General features: G+C 40.3%; 1 protein-coding gene across 1 annotated transcript in view; it reads left to right on the top strand.

Moving 5' to 3' along the window:
• The window catches only part of KCNU1 (potassium calcium-activated channel subfamily U member 1), a 92,160-nt gene extending 74,370 nt beyond the window's left edge, over positions 1-17,790 (top strand). Inside the window, exons 26-30 of the mRNA XM_048513086.1 lie at positions 7,924-8,010; positions 10,688-10,821; positions 14,806-15,006; positions 16,604-16,694; positions 17,627-17,790. Coding sequence (XP_048369043.1) covers positions 7,924-8,010; positions 10,688-10,821; positions 14,806-15,006; positions 16,604-16,694; positions 17,627-17,790 — 677 coding nt within the window. The remainder of the gene's footprint in view (positions 1-7,923; positions 8,011-10,687; positions 10,822-14,805; positions 15,007-16,603; positions 16,695-17,626) is intronic.
• Positions 17,791-21,262: the final 3,472 nt, after the last annotated feature.

Raw genomic sequence — 21,262 nt, 5'->3', positions numbered from 1 at the left:
TATCTGAAAAAAATGCATATTCAAATTAGGCACAAAGGCATCACTTTTAAATTGTAGTGAGTTACTGCAATGGTGTTTTATATTAACCTCCTGATCCTAACCCTATTTATTCTGTAGCAAATCTCACAATTTTCATTAAGAATATTTCTGAAATTCTCTTTACTGATTTTCCTCATTGGATCAGAGTTCTGAATTATCTTCTTTCCCACATTAAACTGATGCAGTAGGTATTTTCCATTATTTTTCTAAAAAATAGACACTTGGCAAATACAGTTTGCACATTCAGTTTTCCTGGCTCTCAAAACCTTTACTAGCTATGCTTTTCTTCCCCCAGTAATACCAATAAAACACTGAGGGGGAAAAAATCTTGATATGAAGGTATATATAAGTGCATCAGTATTCCTTATGAGCTGTTTCACCATTTCAAATGAGCACATCAGTAAAATAGTGCACACATACATCAACACTGGTTTGTTTGGTTTTTTTGCAATGTGTTATCCGTCCAAATGTATGGATCAGTAATGCTGAAGGAGAGAAATACAAATGGACAGAGGCAGTTGAAAGGAAGGGAAAAGTATGATTGCCATGGTTCTGGAATGATTTTCGGAACTAGAACTTAGAGAAGTGGAATGTAGTACAGATAAAAAATTTAAACACTGAAGCAATAGGGAAATCTGCTCATTTCTAATTTAACTGGAAATTATTCTGTTTCAGACAACATCATTAAGTTCTCCTGATAAGCACAAGTATGAATTGCTGCCCTGATGGATAGCCAAAAGAGATCAAGTTGATTATAGCTTTCTCCAGTCATATGTCAGAAGCAAGTGAGAGATACACAGAGGTGGGATCCAACCAGTTCTCACCACTTCTCTAGAAGTGGTTACTAATTTTTTCTGAGTGCTGAGAAGGGGTTACTAAAGCAACCTCCCTGCCCAATAGGGACTGGAGGTGCGTGTGTGCGGCGGCGCCACTGTTTGAATCCCACCACCATCGGAACCTGTTATTAAAATGTTTTTTTTAAAATTTTATTATTTCAACCATATAAAACAATATTACACAATACAAAACAAATTTACAGTAAGACTTCACATAACACATCCATATAACACATATATCTTTTCTTCCTAATTCTTTAACTGGGTGAGTAAAGAAATTCCTTTCTCCACAGATTCTTATCTTATTCCCAAAAATAATATACTTCGTATTTACTACTCCCTAGCAGCCTTAACTATATGTCTCTAGTTAGAAAAAAAAATTTTTTTCCATAATACAAGCAAATGTTTTTGTATATATATTCAAACTCATATCCCTTCATATATACTCAAATGTAAGTCTATAATCAAATACAAATATATCTATCTTATATCTTATACACTTGCTTTTTTTTAAATTACTATTATATATATCCAACTAATCTATTTCTACAGTAGATATTTTTATATTATTAATTCACAATTCTTATTTTCTCATTAACTATCCTTATGACTTATCTTTTTTACATGTTACAGTACTTTACAATATCTTTACACTCCTTCCTCAGTAATCCATATATTTTTAGCAATGGGGGTCCAAGTTTCAACAAAATCTTTGATGTTTTATTCTTGATCAGCGATGACAGCTTTTCATTTGTTAGAAGTATTCTAGAAGAGCGCTCAACCAATCTTTCAATTGATGGAACCCTTTTCTAATTTCCCAGTTCTTGGCTAGCAAAGTAGCCTCGTCACTGTGTAGTCATATAGAATAAGAGTTTTTTATATTTTAAGTTGATTCTTGTTTTCTTACACATTATGTTGCTAGAGTAGAAATAGCTCTTTAGCTGAGACTTTATTTTATTACCCAAAATTTTACAATCACAGTATATATTTTTGACCAATATTCCTCTGCTATTTCTTTTTTTTACAGTCCCACCCAGATGTATGCTCGTATGATCCCTATTTCTTCCATGCTTTAATCTTCAGCATTTGTTATTTTTTGTTTTTGTACATCTTTGCTATTTTCACTGGGCACAGATGCTTACCCTATAAAACATCTTTTAACCCAATTTTCTCTTAAATTTTATATTTTGTGTAAATTTTATATCTTTCCACATATTGTCCCATTCTTCTAGTTCTATGTTATGACCTATTCTCTGTTTGCTCCAGATAATCATATTGTTTTTTTTATTCTTTCTGATTCCATTTCCTTTTGTTAATAACATTGCATAGACTCTTTTTTAATTATATATTTTCGATCGTCTTTAAATAGAGCTTCCCAAAGGTCACACTTGTTATTAGTTCAAATACCCTTTCTTTACATCCTGCTTGAACATTATCCTTCATCTGAGTATACAGGAATCTCTGACACTGTTGTCCATTTCATTTCATGATTTCCTTTCCCTTTCTTTAATTTTTCCAGTTATTATTAGTCCCTATAACTATATCCTTATAATCTTACTGCATTATATATTACTTCAATTGGTCTTAAATGCTACTGCTTCTTGTGGAGATATCCACCCTGGTGTTTCTTATAAGTGTTGTTCTTTTATATTCTTCCCAGACTAATAGCCTTTTGAAAGCTTTTCTAATGTAGTGATTGTCAGAATTTCCTTTGTTTACTTCTTTAATCTTATTATGCCATAAATGTGCATGCCATCCGTAGATCAGGATTAAAACCCTCCACATTTAGTATTTCCTTATTTTCTAGCGCCATCCAATTCTCTTTGAGTCCACACCATGGCTGCAACTTGGTAGTATATTTTTTTAAGTTTGGTACACCTAACCCTCCTTCCTTTCTTGACTATGCATTACATGTTTTTTGTAACTAAATCCTGGGCTTTTTACCATCCCAAATATATTTCTTAATATATCTTCTCTTCCATTGCTGAAAAACACTTTTATTAGAGACCAATAATAGGAATTGTTTGAAAGAGAAAAATCATTTTAGCTAAAATATATTGTTTTACTGTTTTCGCTATTCTTCCCAACAATGAGCAGTTTCATTTTTTTCCCATCTTACTAATTCCTTCTTAATTTCTTTCCATGTATTTTCATAATTGTTTTTATACAACAGTGAATTATTTTTTGCTAGTACTATTCCCAAATACTTCAACTTATATACTAGTTCGTATTTTAATTCAGAGTGAATTTTCCTTTCTTGGTTATTATCCATGTTAAATATCATTATTTTCGATTTGGTCTCATTCACTTTAAGTCCTGAGACTTCACCAAATTCCTCCAATGTCTCTTTCAGCTGTCGGATTGATTCTCGAGGCTGTTCGCACATTATTACGATGTCATCAGCAAACAATCTTATTTTATATTTATATTATGTTTGGATCCCACCACTGGAGATATACCATATAGTTGAAATATATAATGAAAATAGCCAGAGGCGAATGAGTGGTCAAATACAACCTCAACTCTTCTTAACAGTTTTCACGTATTTTATTCCAACTCTAGCTTTCCCCCATCATCCTCTTCTGTTAAAAAGGTAATGGCAGTCACTCCCCTGTGTAAGTACCTGGTCATAATTAAATGGAGTGATGTCACATCACAATGTTTACTAGGCAGACTGCTTATGGGGTGGTTTGCTATTGCTATTGCTACACTTTACCCTCAGCAAGCTGGGTATTCATTTGACTAACCTCAGAAGGATGGACGGTTGAAACAACCTTGAGCCAACTACCTGAAACTGACTTTGGTCGAGATTGAATTCAGCTTGTGATCAGAATTTTGACTGCAAAGGGAAAGGAAGTCCCCTGTGTAAGCACTGAGCCATTACTGACCCATGGGTACCATTACATCATGATGCTTTCTAGGCAGACATTATTTATGGGGTGGTTTGCCATTGCCTTCCACAGACATCTACACTTTAACCCCAGCAAGCTGGGTACTCATTTTACTGACCCTGAAAAAATGGAAGCGTTGAGTCAACCTTCAGTCGGCTACCTGAAACCAACTTTCATCAAGGTCAAACTGAGGTTGTGAGCAAAGCTTTGACTGCAGTACTGCAGCTTACCACTGTGCGCCATGGGGCTCCTTCCTCTTCTCTTAGGCCCCTTCCACACACGCAGAATTATGCATTTTCAAACCACTTTCACAACTGTTTGCAAGGGGACTTTGCTATTCCGCACAGCTTCAAAGAGCATTGAAAGCAGTTTGAAAGTGCGTTATTCTGCATGTGCGGAAGGAGCCTTAGCAATATAGCTCTCCAATCCCTTCCATCCAGAGTTCCCTTACTTCCTCTCCTCTCTTTCACCAGGTCCTGTCCACTCCCAGTTTTCTTCTCTTGCTTGCTGTTTCCTTCTGCCCATGAACTTTACTTGTAGTGGATCCAACAAGTTATCTATCATGATCAGTACTGTTTACTCTGACTGGCTGCAGTTTTCTTATGTACAGGTTTTTCACATTACTTTCTACCCAATCCTTTTATGTGAGGATGCAGTGGGTTGAAACTGGAACCTTCTGCATGCCAAGTGGCTGGTCTACCACAGAGGCCTCTTCTGCACATGCAGAATAATGCATTTTAAATCCACTTTCAATGCACTTTGCAGCTAGAGTTTAATGTGTGAAGTAGCAAAATCCACTCACAAACAATTGTGAAAGTGGATTGAAAGTGCATTATTCTGCATGTGCGGAAGGGGCCTGATCTACGGACCCTTACTGAACATGTTGTCTTGTCCTTCCCCTTTCCATAGGCAAGTGCTGAAACTTTCTGTTCCAAGGTACTCAGATTCTCTTTTCTTACGTCCTAACTTCTTCGAGCCTGTCGAAAACACTTTCATCTTCTCAATCCATTTTCACAATTTGCTGAGTGACTACTATAGGCTTCATTGACATATAAATTGGATTAACGGCTGCATAAACTTCCTCCTGTATTCGGTAGGATTGTGTTTGTCTGTGTGTGCTCCAAGATCTAGTGTTTAATTCCTTTATTGTATGACATGAATATCCCACCAACATGTTTAATACCAACTAAATTCCTGCTTATGCAGTCAATTCAATTTTTAATCCAATTTATTGCCACCTTGGCAGAGTGACCTTGTTTTCTTCATTAGCATATTTGAGGGTGAACAAAGTGCACCAAATCCTGCCCTAGGCGACATTTGAAAACTAGGGGATTCAATCTTGCTTTCTTGTGTATATTTATGCGATGTGTACTCTATGCGATATTCTGCAGCGTGAAGAGATCGTGTGAATCAATCAAAACTGCATTGGTTCTCTTTTGTTTTGAGTCTGTTTCCACAGTAGGGATGCCAGCCTCCAGGTGGGACCTGGGGATCCCCCAGAATTACAGCTCATCTCCAGAGTACAAAGACCAGCTCCCCTGGAGAAAATGGATGCTTTGGGGAGGGGGGTGGCTATGCCATTGTACTCCATTAAACTCTCTGTCCTCCCCAGGCTCCATCTCCAAATCTTCCAGTTTCCCAACCTGGATCTGACAACCCTATCCCCCTACTGCAATCCCCTGCTGACGGTCAGGGGAACCTGACATCCCTGAGAGCTCCTAAGCATGAGGATAGAAGCTGTGCATATATACTTCCAACACATGTAGATTCTGTTGTCATGACTCAGAGAATGCCCATGGGCATGGGTAGCACCTGCTTACTCATGCACATTCCCCATCTATGCACATTAATTTCAATGTAAGTGAGAGGGCTACAGAAGATCTGTTTTGGATGTCACCCGATTTCATTTCTGATTATGTTTGTTCATTCTTTTGTCAACAGTTTGGGTGTTCTGCTTTTCTATGTTGGTTTTACAGATCCATTTGTATGGTGTCTGTACTATGTTTGCACACTTTCAGTCTTCCACCATGATGTGGTGGTTAAAAGCAGTGGAGGCTGATGACAGAAAATCCACAGCTGCCTCAACTAAATGCCTTGTGGAGCAGCTGTGTCTGGCAGGCCCTGAGAAAACTGCATCAGGGCCCGGGTCTTGTTAGACACAGTGTTCCACCAAACTGGGACCAGGGGAGAAAATGCCCTAGCTCTGGTTGAGGCTAGCCGGACTTCTTTTGGGCCAGGAATCACTAGAAGATTGTCACTCACCACATGTCATGATCTTCGGGCAACAGCACCATAGGCATGCGGGCCCCAGACTGTTTGAGGTTTAAAGGTTAACACCAGAATCTTGAACCTGATTCAGTACTCCAGCCAGTACTGCAGCTGGCAGAGCACAGGTTGGATATATGCGCACCGCATAATAGTAACCTTGATTCTAATAAATTAAGTTCCCTAAATAATATTACAAATGTATGTTTATTCTTGTGCATGAACATTAAGGCATGAACATTAACGCAGTACACAGCTGATTCACAGACTATAGTTGCTGTTCTGAACCAGTGTGGGACAATTAGGTTTTTGAGTATCTCTTTAACCAAAAGAACCATTGCTGATCCATTTTCTTGGCATTTAAATCAGCAGAACAGAAGCTATTTCAGAGTGAATCAGCAAAGCACACAGAAGATAAAGTAAAGCAATATCTAATAATGGCAGCAGAATTTAGGCAGAGATTCTCAATAGGAGAACTGGAGCGTTACAAATATGTATTTAATCTGTGAAACGTTAGGGAATATAGAGAGCAATCCTAAGCACGTCAACTCAGATCCTACTCAGGTCTATTCAATAGAGCTTACTCCCAGGAAAATGTTCTTAGGACAGCACTGATACTCTTGGTTCAACTGACATTTTTAAAAAGTTGAACAGATATTTCCAGTTTCATTTCTTTATGATTAATTCTGTACCTGCACCCAAAAGGCCTCACGGGCCAATAAACACGGGCTAACCACAGTATAAAACCCATGTTGGGGGGGGGAGGGACTTTGCATTGATCCCACTCCTAACGCAAGTCTACTCTTCGTTCCCCCCCCAACCCGGGTTTTTCAAGAATCACACTATCTACAATTCTTCTATTTTAATGTGGATTACAGCCACAGCCAAGTGAACGGCTGCCCCAGAAGTGCATTACTTGGCAGCACTACCCTTTTTTTCCCAGTCCCTGCCTCTCTGCTGCGTAGCTAAGAAGGGGCACAGGGACGGCAGCATGGCTGCGGAGGTCCATGCCTGCCAGGCTTCATAGCTACGTAGTGGAGGGAGGTGAGTGGGGAAAAAAGGGCCTCCATATGAAGGCGCACGCCTGGCCATTGCACTTGCCGACCTTGGGATGCGCAGCCATGCAAACAGCCTGGGGCTATGACGGGCTCATTCATCCCACCTGCAACTCGCTTTACATTTGCTGTGTGTAAAGGGCCAAAGTGATGATGTTATGTCTGGGATTGTAACACAAGTGATGTTAGTGTCAGAACAATATTAATTTCATCCCCCCGCCCAGAGTTTTCTGCCAGTTGCCAGCATTTGGCTGACAACCCTTATTCTATTGAACGAATTATACAAGGCACAAAAAGAATGATGATATATTTATACAAACAGTCACATCAGGAATACTTTTTTGTGGTGTTTTCTGAGTGCCCATGTACACACTGGTAACTTGGGAAGGGAGATGAACTGAAATAACAGCTATTACAAGCATGCATGCAATGCTCTATATGAAATTGGAGGTTGGGGGACCAACAGGACAATAGAAAACTCCTAATGCACTGGCTGGGATGGAAGGCAGCATAGCATAGCCTGACCTCATCAGATCAGTACGTAAGAAGGAAGTCTCTGCAGAGGAAAACAATGGCAAACCACTCAACTTCTTACTCACATTTAAAGCCCCTTGCTGGAGTTGCCATAACTCACTGTGATTTGATGAGACTTTACACATACGCAATGCATTGGTTCTCCTTTAGAAAAAAAAGTAAGATACTTCAAAACACCATCATCCAAGGATAAATTCAGGTGAGATGTATCTTTAAAACGTTCCAAGTTGCCTGTAAACTCCAAATCTATTCATTTAATTCCTAACTTTACCTTTCTCTCCCCCCTCCCCCACATGTTGACAGTTTCATCAATCGCAATTAATAGAGACATAGAGGATATTCACTTTCCGCAGCTTCCTTTTAAAAGTATCCCCATCATCACCGAGCTGAGTAAGTCATTCTTCGGGAGCCTATCTCACCAAAGCGATATGCCTGCTGCATTATTTATTTACTCCTAGCCCTCTTTACAATTCAGAGACGGAAAGTGGCAGTGTGCCGTGTCCAAGGAACATTAAAAGGGTTTGACTTAAATGTTAATTCAGTGGCTTTGAGAGAGTCGGGATAGTTTATTGCGAGAAGAAATACAGCAGAGTGTCACAAAGGCCCAGTGTGAAACTAAAACATCTCTCTTGTTTTCCATCTTGGAAAGATTTTAAAAGGGTGAGCACATTTGTATGGAAGCTGGGAAGCGCTTTCAAATTTTTGAGGCACTTCTGATCCTCTCAGTGTACAGCCTTTCAGCTTTTGCTACTCCACTGTCACTCCTTTTGTCCATAGTAGTAGTAAAAACCTCAGAGACATTTAGGCCCCTTCCACATATGCAGAATAATGCACTTTCAATCCACTTTCAATGCACTTTGCAGCTGGATTTTACTGTGCGGAACAGCAAACAGTTGTGAAAGTGCATCATTCTGCGTGTGCCGAAGGGGCTTGAATGAGTTGTATCCAACCAAATCACTCAGCAAAGGTTGAAGCCTTTCTCCAGCCTAAGTAGTAGTCCCCCAGTTTAAGTAACTCTGGGGCAGCAAACAGCTTCCAATATACTAGGGCAAGATAAAAGGGGGGGGGGGTTGCTTCAAGTTCTCATTCTGTACTATTTAGTAGCCTATTTCTTATCCTGCCATGCTAATAAGGGAAGTGCAAAATGCCCAGGAAGGCATTATTCTCTAAACAAACTCTAAAGTTTGTTCTCGCAGATTGCCATTTACCCTGCTATAATTTTCAGCTGCCATACAATTTTGGGACATAATGGTTAAAGCCTTGGATATATACTTACATTGCTCAAAATCCCAATTCCCCATGGGGTTTGTAGTCATTTGGGGACTACCAAAAACACAATTCAGTCCAAGTCTTGAGTCATACAAACGATTGTCACTGCCTGGAGGGAGAACATTTTCTTCCCTTTAATAGAGGCTCAATCGGATCTTATTTACCAGTTGACCCTATTTACTCCCGTGCTACAAAATGGTTCATTTGCTCAGTTCCACTCCTTAAGCTGAGAGGGGGGGGGGGTTTATCTATCAATATTCATTTATCATAATTCTAGGAAGAAGATAATTTTGGCAAGCCACCATTTGATTTAAGAACTGTTCTTCCAAACATGGCAGCAGAACCCACAATTTTAGTTCTGAATGGGTTTGGCAACCATCCTAGTTGGGATGCAGATGTGCTGCGAAGGCACCAGAAGGAGTCTACCTGTATCTGATAACTGCCTACCTATGCAACAGTTTTCATATATGGCTACAAATAAGCCATTTGGCCTTTCTATGCATTAAGTCAGATTGAAGATACAAATTGAGTGTGGGACGTGTAATCCATACCAGAGCAGTGTTTACCATGCCTGGGTGACCACATTTCATCTCACTCAGTAACTTGTAAGTAGGTAGACACAGATTCACTCCTCACTTAGTAATGGTTGCAACAGTATGAGAGGGGTGGGTGACAGGAATATTCCCTAGGGTAGCTCCCCAACCGTGCACCCACTTGGGAAGAACAGAAGAGTTGGTTTTTATACCTTGTGACACCTCCATTCTTCTCTGAAGTTCCTTGGGTGACCTTAAGCCAGTCATTTCCTCAGCCTAACCTACCTCATAGGATTGTTGTGAGGCTAAAAGTGAAAGGTGAACCATGTATGCTTCCCTAAGCTCCTTGGAGGACGGCCCAAATAAAAATGTGCTGACGATACCAGCTAGGTGACCTTGGGCTAGTCACAGTTCTTTTGACGTTTCTCAACTCCACAGGGTTTTTGTTATGGGGGGGAGGGAAAGGAGATCGTCAGCCCCTTTGAGTTTCCTTACAGGAGATAAAGGGGATATAAATCCAACTCTTCTTCTTGTTCTTCTTCCATGGCAAGAAGACAGTGCAGTCCTGCATTCTTTGGCGGAAGTGACAACAGCGTGTTTCTGCCTTTTTAAAAAGTCTGGATTCGCTAAAAGCATTGGAGAATCATATTTAAGCACCACCTTCACCAAAACCTTTATTCTCTGTAATGTTAAACACAGAACTTTGATAAAAGTGCATTTATAGTGCTCCAGATGGCTTTCACCAACACTTTTGTTTTTGTAAAGTTTCACTTGCCAGTGCCCTTTTCTTTCCCATTCATGCCACAGGAAAGAAAATGGTGACGTTGCTGCTAGCCATCCAGAGCACTATAAATGCACTTTTATCAAAGTTTTATGTGTAACAGTACAGAGGATAAACATTTTGATGAAGGCGGTGCTTAAAATATGATTCTCTAATGATTCTAGAGAATCGGAAGGTTGGGGGGAGGCAGGCACTACGACCCCGATGGAGCATTCCACCCAAGAAAGGGTTTGGGAAGATGTGGTTGATTAATTCTCACATCTCCTGTCATCTTTCCATGGAAAAAGGTACAGATAGAATGTGTTCATGCAAGCGAATTAAAATAAACAACGCCTCTCTGTGTATACGCAGCTTTTCTCGCTGTTCTTCTGCAGCTGTAAGCGCTGCATCTTCCAGTGTGGGTTGTGTTACTGATAATTTCCATGGATTATGGGAAACCCCTGTGTTTCTCAGGAATGGAGCACTGCTTTCTCTCCTCTTACAGAAGTGGCTTCCAATGTACAGTTCTTTGAGCAGAACATGGAGGAAAATGCAGAGAATACTTTCAACCGGATTGGCGCACGTTTTTTCAGAGAAACAGTATTCTCTGACAGCTTTCTGAATTCTCTGTTGTGCACAGTAAGTCATACGTGGTTCAGACATAAAGCACAACCACAACTGAATGAAACTAACTCTGGTTCGTGTCACTATCTGAACTAGGACCACTCTACTGACTATGGTTAGGTAGGCATATCAAACCAGAAAAGTTGAGACCATGATATAAATTTGGTTTAGTAACAGTTGGTCTGAACTATGGTTTCATCAGGGATTTGTGAACACAAGCATCCTAGTTTAATCCTGGCTTGTTCCCTGTTGCCACCAATATTTACTTCCTGGCTTCAGAAAAGACTGGTCAGAGTAAGGGCAATAAGATGACCATTGGTCAAGGCAAATCAGGATTTGACCAATTTTCTGTGAATTGAATCTCGGTTTCACAACCTCACTAAAAAAAAACATGGTTTCATGTTTTGCCTGAGTCATAGAAATTCCATTACAACTCTTTACTGTTCATTTTTAGAAGACCAATGAGTAGGAATAGTCCCACTGCCCCAATATGTCTCTAATCTCTTCCAGCACAGCTCCAACCTGAGCCAAACTGAAAGCATATTATCTCTTTTAAAGTTGTATTTATTTGACTTATTTATTTTAAAAATATGTTGCATATCTACCACTACCAAAAGTGCTGGGGAAAAAAAACAATAGATCATATCAACGCAAAAATTTTCTGGAATTCACTGTCAGTGGACATAAATGATTTTTATAGAAGCTTTTTTTTTTAAAAAAAAAAAGATGTGTTCATGAAGCATAGGTCCATCAAGAGCCACTAACCTTGGTAAGTAAAGGGAACATCCCCCCCCCCAAGAGGCAGTGACAACTAGATAAGTTCTTAGGAGGCCATGCCAGAGAATCTTCTTGGCCTCTGTACCCTGTTTGTTGGCCCTGGTTGGACACAGGCTTTTTCCACACTACACAAATAAACTGTCTTACACATGTTATAAAAAGAATTCTGAAGTGGCAGAAAATGGCAGGCATGAGTAGCAGAGGAAACAAAACTAAGAACATTAGAATAGAATAGAATAGAATAGAATAGAATAGAATAGAATAGAATAGAATAGAATAGAATAGAATCTTTATTGGCCAAGTGTGATTGGACACACAAGGAATTTGTCTCCGGTGCATATGCTCTCAGTGTACATAAAAGAAAATACATTTGTCAAGAATGTAAACTTGGGTGAGAAAAATAAGATATTTCCTGCGATCCACACAGCAAGCAGGAAACATCTTGGAAACATCTTGGAGAGAAGTCAATAACATTTTCCAAAAAACCATTTGGGACAGAAATCGTCCATTTTCAAGATGTTTGAGGGGAAAAGCTGTGTGGAGTTCCTCCCCAAAACACTTTTTGTCCCATACTGAAAACATTTTATTTGTGCTGTGCAAAAAAAGCCACTGTGTGAAACTGGATGTAGGACCAGATGTACCTCTAGTCTGATCCAGCAGGACTCTTCTCTTATGTCCTTATGAATGTTGAGGCATCCCTAATCTGTTTGTCTCTTGATCCTGTATGTGGAGATGAGCTAGGCTTTAATGACAACAGCTGAACCAAAATAATTTTGAGAATGGGTGCAAGACCTACAAATATTCCTGTGGGTTCCAGGTTCATTCTGGAAATAACACATAGACAGTGAAAACTGCAGTGTGGCATCACTTCTGGGAAACCCTGAAAGTTATGAAAATCATTTTTAGGTATTGCTGGAAACTATTATAAGACCACAGAGTTTCTTGTGATTCCAAGAGAGAACTAATGTCACTTTCAAGTTCCCCCAGAAGCTGTGTGATGCCATCACCAATGATGTTTTTTGTTCAATTATTTTTCTCACCAGCTGCTGGCATGCTGTCAGGCAAGGTACCACTGGGGATGGGACTGAGCGAATAACAACCATAGCTGAAAATAATGTGAAGATTCTCATGCTATGGAAAGCCTCATCTAGGAAGGGCAGGCTCTTCTACCCCTCCCACAGATTGGTAGTCGTGGAAAGTGTCCTCAAGTTACATAGGGTTTTCAAAGCAATAGATGTTCAGAGGGTTTGTCACTGCCTCAGCATGGACTGAGAGAGTTTTGGGAGAACTATGGCTGGCCCAAGGTCACCCAGCAAGTTTTATGTGGAAGAGTGGAGAGTTAAGCCCAGGTCTTCAGATTAGAGTCTGCAACTCTTAACCACTACACCACGTTGGCTCTGTCCCACAGCTTAGACAAGGTTATGTGTTCCTGCATTGCAGGGGTTTGGTCTTGAGGACTCTTTGGACTCTTTGGCTTTGGCCCTTGGGGACTCTTCTGACTCTATGCCCCCTTCCGCACATGCAAAATAATGCATTTTCAAACCACTTTCACAACTGTTTGCAAGTGGATTTTGCTATTCCGCACAGCTTCAAAGAGCACTGAAAGCAGTTTGAAAGTGCATTATTCTGCATGTGCGGAATGAGCCTATAATTCAATGTGCTTACCTGTGTACAGAAGGCACACTAGACAAGATTAAAATACAAATTGCATTTTATTCTTTGTAAAAAGTGTGCTTTTAGTGTGTGAACTGATGCTTCTACATAATTTAAATAGTGAATGAATACATTAATGAATGAATAATGGGTTTGCCCTGCACCCTTTTAGCCATTCATAGTTCTGTGATTTTCCTCTTTTTTGGCTTCCTGATAAAGAAGTAGCAGAAAAGTTCAGGAACCTCCATTCCCCACTCCCAGTTGTACTTCTCCCGCATTCCAGTCTTAACTAGGAATTTCATAAAATTGTTTCTGGAATTGGATTATGTGGTTTACTGCAACCTGCATTTCATTTGCATTTTCCTGTCCTGCATTCATGATCATGTATGCACTGAAAAAAACACTGCAAAAAAAGAAGAAAATAAAACACATTCTCATTATGGACATTCATAGGACTGCAGTAATATTCTTTGTGAGTATTGTGTCATCAGAGTGCATGTATACTCATGGTAAAACACTGCAACATACCTGCAAAAAGATTACTTTTGCTGGAATATTGCCAGTTCTCAAAATTACATGGGTTCAAATATAAATTACTGCACCAAAAGAAACTTGATACAATCATACATACATACCAACCCGTGGCCCCTTCCGCACACGCAAAATAATGCGTTTTCAAACCACTTTCACAACTGTTTGAAAGTGGATTTTGCCATTCTGCACAGCTTCAAAGAGCACTGAAAGCAGTTTGAAAGTGCATTATTCTGCATGTGCGGAATGAGCCCATGTAAGTTGTATGACTTCATAGACAGACATGTTCACATTACTAATACAGAGCCGGGGGAAACACATCAGAACCGAAACCACATCAGGAAGTTTGGATCCCAAATCCAGCATGAGTGTTTTTTTGCAAGCAATCTTTAACCTTGTGAAAAATACTCTGTGAACTTACATGCCATGCAAACATTCTTCCATGGGTATTTTCCTCTTACATTCTCAATGTAGTTGTCTTTCTTTTCACTTTGCAAACTCCAGCAGTGTATACCTCAGCAAATAAAGTGTAGAATGCAGGTGGCATGCAAATCCTATTAATTCATCCAAGTATGGAAATGCAATCCTTTTGAAGTCAAAAAAGTGTAGCCATGAGATGCTAAAGAGCTCAGCACCACTCAGCTAAGTATATAAAATGCTCTTCCCTTCTGAGGAAGATAACCCTGACTTACAGCACAGAATAACTCCTTTAAACAACAGAAGAGGGCTCGAACAGTGTTCGGGTAGAATACTTGTTAAATGGCCTATATGTTCTCAAAATGCTTTCAGAGATTGGAGCGTGTCAAAGATTTCACATCATTTACCTTATTTGTACTTTAGGACTTGCATCAGCAACATCCAATTTGGGCAGGGTGACCGCAAGACTGAAGAAATCTGCTGGGCATCCCAAAAAACCAAATTCAAGACCAGGAAGGCATGCCAAATGTCTAGGCCACTTTTTCTTTTGCAAAGGAGTTTGCTATGAATTGTCTTATGATACAGATGAGCTTTCCTGTTTACTGTCCCCTTCCATTGCAGGCCTACTATAATCATCATGTGTTGGCTTTGCTCCAGACTCTGGTTACTGGTGGAACCAGCCCACAACTAGAAGAATATCTAGTAGAGGAGATTTCACTGAGTGGCACCTATAGCAACTTAATGCAATTTGCTCCTAGAAACAGGTGCAAGCTTGCACTATTGCCAGTAACAGATGACCCTCCTTCACTAGATGGAATACTGGTGAGTTATATTTTGAGCCAACTGATTTTACATAAAGCAGTGATGGCGAACCTTTTTGAGACCGAGTGCCCAAATTACAACCCAAACCCACTTATTTATTGCAAATTGCCAACCCAGCAATTTAACCTGAATGCTGAGGTTTTAGTTTAGAAAAAAATGGTTGGCTCCCTCCGCCACACCAGCTTGAGCAGGGGCCAGTCTGCTCTAGCCTCCAGCAAGTCCCATGCACACCACTCTGTGCCTCTCTAGCATCCCTGCCTCCTCTGCACCCCCCCCCCCTTGAGTAGCAGCCACCTGGAGCACAGGCACCAGGCCCGCCAGCCGAGTCCTCCCTGCTCACTGCGGTGTGCGCATGTTGTGCTCAGTGGCCCAGGCCAGCCTAGATGTGTGTGTGTGTGTGTGTGTGTGTGTGTGTGATTTTCTGCCCCCCACATGACGAACTCTGTGTGCATGTGCCCACAGAGAGGGCTCCGAGTGTCACCTCTGGCACCCGTGCCATAGGTTCACCATCACTGACATAAAGCTATCACTCATAATCAGCACTAGGTTAGCCCTGCATCAGTTAGCTGGTCTCAGTCAGCATCCCTCCAATGTAAAGAAATGGGAATTGGAAGTGAAAAGTGGAAGATAAAAAGTGGAAGAAGAAGGTGTTCATTTCACTGCAAGCCCCATAACATATAATGCCTGCTTACTGATATACAAATACAGCTGAAGAATTTGTGTATTTTGGGAAAGAAATCTGGTGTAACATAACAGAAAATTGTGAGTTTTTTTTAATGGAGTTGAGTTGCACAAGGACAAAATGAAATCAAAATGGAGATTTGGGGACTGAACAGCATGGATAAGAAATGTGCAATCATAAAGGTTTGCAAAAACTGCTATACAATTCCGAAGCGACCCCATTGTACATGCTAGGACCAAGTTGAAAATTAGATATAGAATACATGTAATTCTGGACATTATACATGTAAATTGCATTTAATAAATACCATAAATGTTAACAAGTTACAAAGGAATCTATTAAAAAAATAGTAACAAAGGCATGCTCGAATATAAATACATATTATAAGAAATGAAATGGGGACCATTCACATATACCAAGGAGGGTCAGAAACAAAGACATATAAATGTAGCATCATATTTCATTTAATTGGGTTTTTTTTCAATATTTTTTGTATTTTGGTATCTAGTCCATTTTTGTCACATTGTGGTATTCATTTTGTTTGCATTTCCTTGGTTTGTTGTAGCTGAAATCTGTGTGTATTTTATACCTAAACATTGGTTTGTTGTAGCTGAAATCTGTGTGCATTTTATACCTAAACATTTATACTCTAAACATTGAGGACAACTTGATTTCAGTATACATTTAAAACTATGAAAAGTGCAGTATTTTCAGTTTAAAATATTTAAATAAATGAACGCAAAGCAGAAAACAGTGGTTTCGATCGTGTGTTCTGCTTTGGTGACAGACAGAAATGAAAAGAGGTATTTGATATCAAATCACAAAATTCAGAAACTGGTGATTTAAAGCATAGTCTCCATGTGGATGGTGAGCTACTTTCTTTGTTTTGTATTGCTTGTTTCTTCTTCTCTGCAGGTCTTCTTTGGAGAAGTGTATTGTAAAGCACTTGACATGTTTGGGGTCATTTGCTTTGGTGTTTATCGTTTAGAAGAGAATGGACAGACTTCATCTGAAAATAGGAAAGTACACTGCAATCCAAACTTTCCATTCAGATCTATAGTAACCAGTAGAAGTCAAAATACTGTGGTTCCCTTGTCCAGCTGGCAGAGGCGTAGCTCCAAGGGGATGGGGGGTGCACAACACACGCGCAACTCTGAGGGGGTGTGGTAAGGGCATTCCAGGGTGGGGCGGGGGACGGAGGATGCACCGGTGCACCGGGCACTTTCCCCCCTTGCTACACCTCTGCCAGCTGGATATCAAATATGTATGTGTATTTTAAGGAAATTATTATATGAAAAAATAGGAAGAACCTTCTATTCCTTTAAGCCTTGGTTCGACTCCATTTTTGGACTGTAGTTGTGCAAAATACTATACTGTTTTTGTTTGCTTGTTCGTTTAGGACATTCCCTGGTTGTTCCTGACATCATTTTCTTCTTTGAAATCTGTACAACTACCACTGACTTACTGGCAACAGTTAAACAGAATTGCCCCCTCCTAAAACTACTATGTTGGGTGACCTCTCCCTATTATCTGTCCTTCTCCCAAAAAGGAAGCACCAAAGAAAAATAGGGGTCATCTCTACTGGTACAATCCCACCCTAAATCAGTTGTTGGTCCTGACCCACCTGTTGCAGATGGATATTTTATCTTGCATTGCTCTTGGCAGTAAACAACATGAGATTTTGTAGAAAAAAGTACCAAAGGATCTAAAAAGTATTTAGGGGTTGAGTCCTTCCTTTTTGCATTTAGGGAGTATAAATACTTAGTGCGTATAAATGTTTGGCCGTATAAATATTTTGCATTTGGGGGGTATAAATATTCAGGATTTATGTTGCTAAATTATACTATGTAATTGAGAGTTAATGGCTCCTTGGATCTTCTTATTCTGACACGGCTGACTTTTTCTTCTCTCTCTCTCTCTTTTTCTTTTCTTTATGCAACAAAAATAGGTTTGTGATTTCTCGGCCATCCAGCAGTTTGGAGCTCTTCGCTTCTGATCTGTTGTTTTGCCTGGTTCCATTCAAGACTAAAGTGTCCGGCCTTACTGATGTGGTTGGCGATATTATACCAACGAGACGGAAGACAGCTTTGAGTATTTTTTAGCTGGGGTTTTTCTGATTTTTTTTAAAAAAATCAAATCTTTATCCAAATAAAAACTAATTATTTTTTCCCCTGAGATGAGAATGAAGAGGAGGAAAAGGAGGGAAATGATCTAAAAAGTGCAAAATAAGATTTAATCAAGTGGCACAGGGTCAGTTCAGATACTGCAAAGCAACGACATTTGCTATTGGGGTGAATTCTACCTTATCTTGCCACTCTGCTTTTTTCAAACTTAAAAAAACAAACATAATAACACAGCGACAAAGAATGTGGAAAAAATGCAAGAAAGGGAATAAAAATATACAGACACCCAAAGAAAGAAGGCACCCCCTAGAGGCGTTCCTCCCATTGGGCAAAGTGGGCAGTTGCCCAGGGCACCCCCTTGTGGGAGGCGAAAAAACTGGAGGTTTGTTTGTGTGATTTTTTGTATTTTCAGTGTTTTTCTGTTTTTGGCCTGCAGAGGGCACAGTTTTAGGCTAGCAGCACCTAAATTTCAGGGATTTTTCAGGAGACTCTCCTGATGATATGACCTGGGTTTGGTGAGGTTTGGTTTGGGAAGTCCAAAGTTATGGACTCCCAAAGGGAGTGCCCCATTCCCCATTGTTTCCAATGGGAGCTAGTAGGAGATGGGGGCTACACCCGTGAGGGTCCATAACTTTGGACCCCTTGAACCAAACTTCACCAAACCTGGGTGGTGTCATCGGTAGGGTCTCATAAAGATACTCTGAAATTTTAGTGCTGCTATCTTAATAATTGCACCCCTGACAGCAGGCACCCCTAAATTTCCCCAGATTTTCCTTTTAAATCCACCCCTTCCTGCCAATGCTTGTTTTCTTTCTTTCTTTTATTCTCTCAATGCCTAATAAAGGTTATTATTATTATTATTAAATCCACCCCTTTGGCATGGATTTAAAGGGAGAATATGAGGTCCCCAGTTTAAACATTTAAAGTGATGCTGTTTCAGGGTGGGGGAGAATCCACCCCAAAACAGCATCACTTTCAATGTTGTTTAAACTGTGGACCCCAGATTCTCCCTTTAAGGTGGATTTAAAAGGAGAATCTGGACTCCCTAGTTTAAACACCATTGAAAATAATGCTATTTGGGGGTGGATTGAAAGTAAAAATCTAGAGAACGGAGGAATGAAAATGAAAAATGAAAGTAAAATCTAGAGAACGGAGGAATGAAAAAGCAGAAGGCAACTTCTAAAAGCCAAACTGCTAACACACATGTTACTGATCTTGGCTTGTATCAGAGCTGGTGGGTCACCCCCCCCCCCCAAAAAAAAACCCTAGTTTACCTGTCTAATTGAAGGTCTCAAAAAGTTGTTGGAGAAACCAGGACCAGACTGCCCTAATGTCAGGGAATGTTCAGGGTATGTCATTGTGCTGAGCAGGCAGTTTTCCTAGATCAGTTATGTCTTTCTTGGACTGGCGGTGAACACAGGGAGGCCTAAAGATGAAAAGGTCTTTATGCAAGCACAGTTGTTATAGTCTACAATGATTTAGACTGGAGTAAATCTGCATAGGATTGCATTGTGCGTGCACATTTTTTAAAGTACAAATCCAGGGCATTCTTTTCCCACCCTGAATAAAGCCCTGTCCTTATTTTCAAACCAAATCAGGTAAATAGAAAGGGGAGTCCCTTCCCCTAACACTAATTAGGTTTGAAAGCCTGCAGCTTGACTCCAGCCACAGCATACTGAGAAGAAAAGAGCCCAAGTTCAGACTAAACTAACTGCAAACTCCCAGGAGAGGTTCCAAGGTAAATCTGATAGTCTCTGTCATTTATAATCATTATCAGCCAAACGGTGCTCACTGCAATTTTACTGGGAGAGCCAATTAAGTGATTCCTGAAGCTGAAGACCAAGGTTTGCAATTGGGATTTAAAGGGAAAGAACCAGGTGTCGTGTGAAAGAAAGGGGGTGTACCAAATGCAGGTGGACTGCACAAGAAGGGCTGGGTGAGTCAGAAGCTAAGCTGGATCATGTAAGGCTGGAAAAGACAGTCTGCATCAGTCCCAGACTAGTATCTTGGTGGGAATTGATAGGTCACAATCTCATCTCTCCAGTGTCACACAGAGGTCTTTCCTAAGCCTGCAATCTGAGCTCCTGAAACAGGAGACACTGGGGCTGACCCCTTTCCTGCATGCCTCTACCCTCTTTAAGAATTATGCTCCAGTTTTTCCAGTGTAGCTTCTTACTTACAGTGTAGCATATCTACATATGAGCTACATGAGAATCGTCAATGATTTTCAAAACAGCTAGCTCTTTGTCTGGTTGGATCCAGCCAAGGTTTGTGTTTATGTGTTTGTTTTGCTCAATCCTGCCAGCTTTTGTCTCCTTATTACAGCCTCTGTTCCATATGACTTTTGGCTATATAAAATATATATATTTAGCGGTCAAAGAGGACTCCTGCTCCCTTTCTCAGCAACAGAAGATGAGTCTAGATCCAACCCATAATTTATTTACATCCTGTCTTTCCTCATGGGTCAAGGTCAAGGTGGCTTGTTTGTGTATGTGGGTGCGTGTGTGCGTGCATGCGCATACATGCGCTGTCAAGTCATAGCTGACTTATGGTGATCCTGTAAGGTTTTCAAGGGAGAAATTCAGAGGCAGGCTTTATATGGAAGAGCAGGGAATCAAACATAATCCTCCAAATTAGAGTCTGGTCCTCTTAACTGATACACCACACTGGTTCACTCCAAGGTGGTTTACAAATCATAATCTATAATATACAAAATAAAACCTCAAATAGGCCTTGCCTCCAGAGATGCCTGTAGTCTATATCTCCTTAAAGGCCTCGAGACTAAATCCATTAAAGCAGCAGTGGTGTAGTGGTTAAGAGCAGGTGCATTCTAATCTGGAGGAACCGGGTTTGATTCCCTGCTCTGCCACTTGAGCTGTGGAGGCTTATCTGGGGAATTCAGATTAGTCTGTGCACTCCCACACATGTCAGCTGGGTGACCTTGGGCTAGTCACAGCTTTTTGGAGCTCTTTCAGCCCCACCCACCTCACAGGGTGTTTGTTGAGAGGGGGGAAGGGCAAGGAGATTGAAAGCCCCTTTGAGTCTCCTCTAGGAGAGAAAGGGGGAATATAAATCCAAACCTCCTCCTCCTCCTCCTCTTCTTCTTCACTAGAATAGTTTCAATTGCATGGCTACTCAAACAAAATAAACCATTTTTCATGTGTTTCTGACCCAAACTGTGTACTAAACTACATAATTTTGCCTAAACTTTAATTAACAAAATACCAGAAAAGCATCAGAGAAAAGGGAGACTATTTTAGTGGAAGATATATTTTTGAGGGGGGGTGGGGGATGGAGCAGAGCCATTTCACACTTTTTCTCTTGCTTTTAACTGCACAATGTTTTCTCCTCAGTGTATTTTTCTACCCATAAAGAAGAGAAAAGACTTCCAGACCCATTCCTCTTCAGCAACATGGCGTGAATAATGCTGATCGATCTTACCAGACTGTTA

This window comes from Sphaerodactylus townsendi, linkage group LG12 (genome assembly GCF_021028975.2).
Source record: "Sphaerodactylus townsendi isolate TG3544 linkage group LG12, MPM_Stown_v2.3, whole genome shotgun sequence".
Taxonomy (NCBI): Eukaryota; Metazoa; Chordata; class Lepidosauria; order Squamata; family Sphaerodactylidae; genus Sphaerodactylus; species Sphaerodactylus townsendi.
Note: the sequence above shows the minus strand (reverse complement) of the source record. Positions and strands in the feature narration are given on the sequence as shown.